The sequence below is a fragment of the Plasmodium gallinaceum genome (genome assembly GCF_900005855.1).
Source record: "Plasmodium gallinaceum strain 8A genome assembly, contig: PGAL8A_v1_130, whole genome shotgun sequence".
NCBI classification, from domain to species: domain Eukaryota; phylum Apicomplexa; class Aconoidasida; order Haemosporida; family Plasmodiidae; genus Plasmodium; species Plasmodium gallinaceum.
The window spans coordinates 465,527-473,678 of NW_021628289.1; the positions used below are offsets into that span (position 1 = coordinate 465,527).

General features: G+C 18.5%; 2 protein-coding genes across 2 annotated transcripts; one reads left to right on the top strand and one right to left on the bottom strand.

The window, feature by feature from the left end:
* Nucleotides 1-483: 483 nt before the first annotated feature.
* PGAL8A_00461300 (hydroxyethylthiazole kinase, putative) lies at nt 484-1,410 on the bottom strand (the record flags this gene model as incomplete). Its single annotated transcript, XM_028673378.1, has 1 exon — nt 484-1,410. The coding sequence occupies one exon, from the start codon at nt 1,408-1,410 to the stop codon at nt 484-486; it is 927 nt and encodes a 308-aa protein (XP_028529836.1).
* A 1,443-nt stretch (nt 1,411-2,853) lies between these two features.
* On the top strand, nt 2,854-5,742 carry FTSH1 (ATP-dependent zinc metalloprotease FTSH 1, putative; the record flags this gene model as incomplete). The annotated part of the gene is made up of 1 exon (XM_028673379.1): nt 2,854-5,742. One exon carries the CDS (start codon nt 2,854-2,856, stop codon nt 5,740-5,742), a length of 2,889 nt encoding a protein of 962 aa, XP_028529837.1.
* Between the last annotated feature and the right edge of the window lie 2,410 nt (nt 5,743-8,152).

The window sequence follows — 8,152 nt, forward strand, 5'->3', positions numbered from 1 at the left end:
TAATATTTTTTTTTTTTTTTTTTTTTTTTGATTTGCTTTTTTAATTTAACAATGAAGATTTTCATAGTTTAAGACTCATAATTATAAGAGAATATTAAAACAATAAAGATATCTTCTATGACTTTTTTTTTTTAACTTTGTATAAAATAATGTGATAAAAAAATAAGCTATGTCATGACTCCTATTTATATATACTAAATGTATTTTTATAGTAAGAATATATTATTTATTTATATATATATATATATATTTTTATCTTAATTATTTTAGGTGTTTCCAATTTTTCATTAATACTTATATATGTAACAAATATTTTTTTATTTTTTAATTCTTTGTAATATATTAAACTATCTTTATGCTTAGTGATTAACAAAAAAAAAAAAAAAAATTAGGAATATTTATATTATAAAATTAATATTTATAAAATTTAGTTTAGTTTTTCATATTAATAAAAAAAAAAAAAAAGTTTCTCTAAAATTTGATTTAAATGATTTTGTAAAAATCTAACACTTGAAAATTTAAAAATTGAGGATTATTTGAATAGTAATATATATAATCAATAATTTTATGACTTAAAGATCCAGGATAAGTTTCTTTCTTATATGCTTTAAAGGCGGCTAATTTATAAATAAGAGTAGCAGATGTGCAAGCTATGAATGAATTTTGAGAATTTACAGAAGTTGCTGCAGCACACAATGCACCAACTGAACAACCTGAGCCTGTAATTTTTGTCAAAATTTTTAAGTCACAGTTAATTTTAGCTATATTATGAGAACACTTGCTTACAATATAATCACATTTTGATGTAACAACAACAGTACAATTATATTTTAAAGCTACATTTCTTGCACTTCTAATTATATCTGCCTCATTAAGTGAGCTATTATTGCTATCAACACCCTTTCCAACAAATTCTTCTTTATCTAAATAAAAAATTTCAGCTACATTACCTTTAATAACATTTGGTTTGCATTTTAAAATTATCTCTTTAATAATATTTGTTCTATATTTCGTTGCTCCTACAGCTATTGGATCTATTATTAAAATTAAATCATCTTTCATTATTTCTTTTCTTAATTTTTCTAATACATTTATGTTATCTATTTGACTTGTATGCAAACCTAAATTAAAATAAGTGCAAGATGATACTTTAGCAAATTCTTCGACTTCTTTAGGATTATCAATCATAGCAGGAGATGAACCAAATGCTAGTAAGCTATTTGCCATTTTTTCAGTTGTAACCCTATTAGTTATGCAGTGAACTAATGGATTTACTTCTTTCACTTTTTCTATACACTTTATTATTTCATCATGGAAATCTTTAACATTATTTAATTTATTTAACGAGGAGAAAAACCTATTTTTTATATTACAATTTAATTTTTTTAAATGAACCTTGAAAATAGACATTTTATCAACAATAAAGATAATGGGATTATATAAAGAATAAGTTGAAAGGAGAATGTATTTTGTAAAATATATCAAAAAAATAAAAATTATATTAAAAATATAATTCAGATAAAAAAAAAATGTTATTGTGATTTAGTAAGTTTATTAAAATTATTGTGATTTAAAAAAGTTATACTACAAAAAAATGACTTTAAAATGGAAAAATGTAAATATATAATAAAACAAAGAAAAAATATGTATGTAATAAAACATCAATTGTAATTTTATTTAATACATCAAAATAAATTACCCATGTATAATAAATTAAAAATGTATAACATAAAAAATATTTAAAAAAATAAATAAAATAAATTATTAAAATGATTAATAAATAATAAAAAGTATTTCAAAAATTATAAAACTTGAGAAAATGCAATAAAATAAACAAAAAATTATCAAAAGGAAAGGAAATAAAATATACATATAAAAGAAAAACAATATATTTTATTAATTTATTGTATATTTAGGGTTTTGATAAAAAAGATGAAAATAAAATGTAATTGTATTTTCTAGTATATTTTATTTAAAAAAAAAAAAAAAAAAAAAAAAAATTAAAAAAAAAAAATTAAAAAAAAAAAAAAACGATGTTTGGGCCTATAGTTTTATATTCTATGGATACGAAACAAAATAGAAAAACAATTGGATAATATATATTAGATACAACAAAAAAAAAAAAAAAAAAAAAAAAAAAAGAAAAAAAAGAAAAATAATATTGTAGCATTATTTTTCCTTTTACATTGATGTATTTTACTTTTTTTTTTTTTTTTTTTTTATTTACATTAATTAGGAAATAAAAATTAAAAGTTAAACAATTAAATAAAAAAAAGTATTTAAATATTCAGTATTTCAATTGTGATTATAATAAAAAAAAAAAAAAAAAAAAAAAAATTAAAATTAACAAATAACTTTTTAGATGTATTTTTATGAATATATAAGAATAGTTTCATATGAAATATTATGAAAAAATATGAATCTTAGATTTATGTAAAAAATTGGAATGAAATTATAATTTTATACGAAAAAATCGTTTTAAAAATAAAATCTCTTCATATTTTTTAAACATAAATATGAATTTATGTTTTAATTTTTATGAGAAAAATTAAAATTTTCATCATTTATAAATATTTTAATATCATTTTTTAATATATGAAATTGTTACATTGTAGTAAATGAAATTGTAGAAATATAAATGCAAAAAAATAAAGGAAATTTTTAAAATTTTGTTTATTATATTTATTTGTATAATTGTTCATTTATATATATATATGTAAATTCCTTTTAATAGGAATAATTAAATTTACATATAAAATTAAGTATTTTTCTATTATATATAGAAATTTAATATATTTTTTGGTAGAAATAAAAAATCCATATGTTTATTTTAACAATATCATAAGTAAAATTATGAGTTCCAAATATGAAAATGAAAGTTTTTTATCAACAGGATCTAAGAGATATTACGAAAGAGAAGATTCTGTTTTATTACAAAATGACGAAGATGAATATATTAATAACGGAAGAGTGAATAAATACAATTATGAGAAAAAATTGAAATATCATGAAAAACTTTTTAATAAAAAGAGAAATAAAAAGTGGAATTATTTTATAATATTTTTTTTAGGAATATGTTTTGGTTTTGCAATATGGCCTTTTTTTATGACTATTATAACTTATAAGTTATTTTATACAGATCACTATAACAATTCAAATTATAGAACAAACAACTCATCTACATCACTAAAAGATTATGGAAATGAGAAAAATAAAAAAAATGATACAAAAGTAGCTATGAAAGATCAATCAAAAAAAAATGTATCTCCTCATTTTAAACCTATAAGATTTGATGAAATAGCAGGGATAGATGAATCTAAGTTAGAATTGTTAGAGGTAGTTGATTTCATTAAAAATAGAGAAAAATATCATCAAATGGGAGCAAGAATGCCTAAAGGAGTTTTGTTAGTTGGTCCACCAGGTTCAGGAAAAACTATGTTAGCTAGAGCAGTAGCAACAGAAGCTAATGTTCCATATATTTATACTTCAGGACCCGAATTTATAGAGATATATGTAGGACAAGGTGCTAAAAGAATTAGACAATTATTTGCACATGCAAGGTCAGTTGCACCTTCTATTGTTTTTATTGATGAAATTGATGCTATTGGAGGAAAAAGAAGCTCTGGTTCTATAAATGGTGGTGGTCAAAGGGAACACGATCAAACTTTAAACCAACTATTAGTGGAAATGGACGGATTTAGTAATAGTGTACATATCATGGTAATAGGTGCAACTAATAGAATAGATACTCTTGATAGTGCTTTACTTAGACCTGGTAGATTTGATAGAATAGTTTATGTTCCTTTACCAGATATAAATGGTAGAAAAAGAATTCTCGAAATATATATTAAAAAAATAAAAAGTGATTTAAAAGAAGAAGATATTATAAAAATAGCTAGATTAACTCCTGGATTTTCAGGGGCTGATTTAGAAAATGTAGTAAATGAAGCTACCATATTAGCAACAAGAAATAAAAAGAGTTTAGTTACAATTAATGAATTATTTGAAGCTAGAGATAAAGTTTCTATGGGTCCAGAAAGAAAATCATTAAGACAATCTGAACATCAAAGAAGAATTACCGCTTATCATGAAGCTGGTCATGCTATTGTTGCATATTTCCTCCATCCCAAAACAGATCCTATTCATAAAGCAACTATTATTTCAAGAGGAAATGCTCTTGGATATGTAGAACAAATACCAGTTGATGACAGACATAATTATTTTAAAAGTCAAATGGAAGCAAAACTAGCAGTTTGCATGGGAGGAAGAACTGCAGAAGAAATTGTTTTTGGAAAATCAGAAACAAGCAGTGGTGCTTCTAGTGATATTTCTAGAGCTACTGAAATTGCCTACAAAATGGTTACAGAATGGGGAATGTCTGATAAATTAGGACCTTTAAATTATAAAAAAAGAATGGGTGATGGATACTCTTCCAATAGATTATCAGCTCAAACTATTTCTACCATAGAAACAGAAGTAAAAAATTTAGTAGAAAAAGGTAAAAGTTTATCGGAAGAAATATTAAGAAAACATAGAAAGGAATTAGATAATTTAGCCTTTGCATTACTGGATAAAGAAACCTTATCAGGAGAGGAAATAAAAAATATTATTGATCCTAATAATTCAAAAAATTATTCAAATGATATTCACTATTTTAGTAATAATACTCAAAACGATCAAACAAATAATAATAATAATAATAGTAATAATAATAATAATAATAACAACAACAACAATAATAATAATAACAACAACAACAATAATAATAATAATAGTAATAATAATAACAACAACAACAATAATAATAATAATAATAATAATAATAATAATAATAATAATAATAATAATAATAATAATAATAATAATAATAATAATAATAATGATACAAACATGAATAATCATATTAAACAAAGTACACAAACTAAAGAAAATAATCAAACACATACTAATGGATACAATAATACATATGGAAATGAGATAAATGAAAATAAAGAAATAACAAATAATAATGATCATATAAATGATATCAGCGATAATTTTGATGAAGTAAGTAAAAAGGAAGACATAAAAGGTTATCATAAAATATTAAATGAAGGAAAACATTCAAAAGTAATGAATGGAAGCCCTTCTAACAATGAAAATGATATGGAATTGGAGAATAATCAGAAACATTATTCAAATGAAAATTTGATAAACACTCATGATGAGACAATGAATAAAAGTACAAACAGAAACGAATTAGTGAATATAGGTAGAAACAAAAAAAAAAACGAAAAATACAGTATTAGTAATGATAAAAATAAAGTAGATAATATAAGAGAACATGTAAGAAATAACATTAAAAATTTAAAAAAAAATTACTCTAAAAATCCTAATAAAAAAAGAAATAAATTATTAAAGATAATTAATGAGCACAAGCCATCTATAAAGGAAAATGAAATAAATAATGAAAAAGTAGAAATTAATAAAAAAGAATTGGAAAAATTTGATCAAAATAATTCCAAAAATTATATTTCTAAAAATAATAATAATATTGTAAAAAATATAAATGAACTTCATGAATCTATACTTTCTGAAAAGGATAACAATGATGATTTTGTAAAAACAAAAGAACTAACTTTTGATAAATTTCATGAATTAATAGACACATCCCATATTAAAAATATTGACGAAATGAAAAAGTTTAACATTTTTGAACATAATTTAAATAAATTATTTTTATTTGATATTTTTAATAATTAAAAAAGTAATTATATTTATATATATAATCCATTTATAATTTTTTTTTTTTTTTTACGTTTCTAATGTTATCTGATGAAAAAAAAGAAAAAAAAAAAAAATTCCATTACACAAGTTTTAATAAATTTTTATTGTTTTAAAAAGTCAATATCTACATTAAACAAATATATATTATTTTTAATATTACTCTTGTATATATAAAATTTTTTTTTGAGGATGTTTTACATATTTTTATTGTCTTACATATTTTAATAATATTATTTTTATTAGTTTTTAGTTATATTTATTTTACCTGAAAAATTCTTAATATATTTATTTATGTAAAGCTTTTAAGTTTTATTTTTCTTTTTTCCTTTTATTAAGATGCACAATCATTACTTTATTCTTTTTTTAATGATAAAAAAAGTTAATTCAATATATATTTTTTTATATTTACTAATGATTTACTGTTTAATATATATATACACATTCAATAGTTTTTTTTTATACTTTAATTATTGTTTTAAGACAAATAAATTACTTAATAATTTTACAAAATTATTTCATTAAAAATATACTAAATTATATTTAATTATTAATGTTTAATTATTACTTTTTTTTTTTTTTTTTATTTGCTCAAAAATTTTTCATATATTTTATTTTTTTTTTTTTTTTTTAAATAACATAATGTATTCAAAAAAATTATATTATCATGCAATTATTATTATTCAATTTTTACTTTTTTTATAGATTGTGAATATTTTTAAACTTTGAAAAATAAGAATATAAAAAAAGGAAATAAAAACTTTTCATTAATTTTATTGTTTATAATATAAAATACATTTTTATATTATTTTCAAAATTTCAATAAATATTAAAGTTCATAATTTTCTCACATATTAGCTAAAAGATATACTATATATTTTTATAATTTTATTTTTTAAATTATTAAAAAAACACATAAAAATTTATGAATAAATAAATAAATAATTCAAAGCCTAAAAAATTATTTGAGCTATGTGTACAATTATTAGAGTCATTTTGTTTTCTCTAAAATTTTCTACATTTAATTAATTTTTTTCTTTTTACTTGATTTTTATTGAAATAATATAAAGGATGTTTTACTTTTATTATAATAAAATTAAATTGTTAGTTTTTTTTCAATATATATATATATATATATATATATTTAATTAATTATAAAAAATATATTTACAAGACTTAACTATGTTTATATGTATATAAACAAGAAATGTGCCTCACTTCTCAATAAAAAATAAGAATATAATTTATGATAAATTACTGTATTTCATTAAGGAAATAATGGAAAAAAAGTAAAAATTCAGTAAATAATTTTATACTTATTTTGTTTAATATGATAAGGAATATTTAATATTATATATTTTAAAAAGAATATTATTTTCCATTTCAAAAAAGGCACAAGAAAAATTTTCTAAAATAATACTTTTTCATAAACATAAAAATGCACATTTATAATATTTAAACATTTCTATTCAATGATGAATATGTAAAATAAATGAGGTATGTAAGAAATATAAAGAAACATGTAACAAATTTAAAAAAAATTGTTAAAAAAAAAAAAAAAAGCGAAAATATATATATACAAATAACTTATGAAATTTTATATGTTTATTTGTATTATTGCATTACTTAAAAATTTACAATAAGGGATATATATATATATATATATATATATATTTATCATAATAATATATTAAATATGCCATTAAGTTGATAAAAATATCTTTAATAATAAAGTTGTATTAATAAAAATATAATGCATTTTCCATTTTTTCTCAAAAAAAAAAATTACATCGATATAAAAAAATGATATGAAATTATTGATGAAAAAATAAAGAATAATTCCAAATTATTATTCATTAAAAAATATATTATGCAGAAAAAATATCATTTTGAAAATAAATTTATCAACATAAAAATATTATATTCAAAATGTATTTACAAAAAACTTATTTTGATAATAAAATTATATTTATAAAATATATATTTTTAATTGAAAAACATAAAAAATGAAACCTTTTAAAATATAATATTTTATAAAATATATATTTTAAAAATTTATATAATTATATATGTGTATTTTTTATTTCATTAAAATAACTGTCAAAATTTTATTATTTTAAATTATAACTTCAAATTTTTATATTTTGTAAAAACAGTTTGTTCATAAGCATACATAAATGCAATATATATACTTTTAAAATGTGCATGAAAACATATTAAAAGTAATACATTATTAAAAAAAATATACTAAAAAAAAAATAAAACTATATAAAAATAATTGGATACAATAATTTATTTATTAAAAAAATGTATTTTAAAATTATAACGATGATGTAATTTTTAAAACTATTTCCTTTTTTTTTTTTTTTTTTTTTTTTTTTTTTTTAAA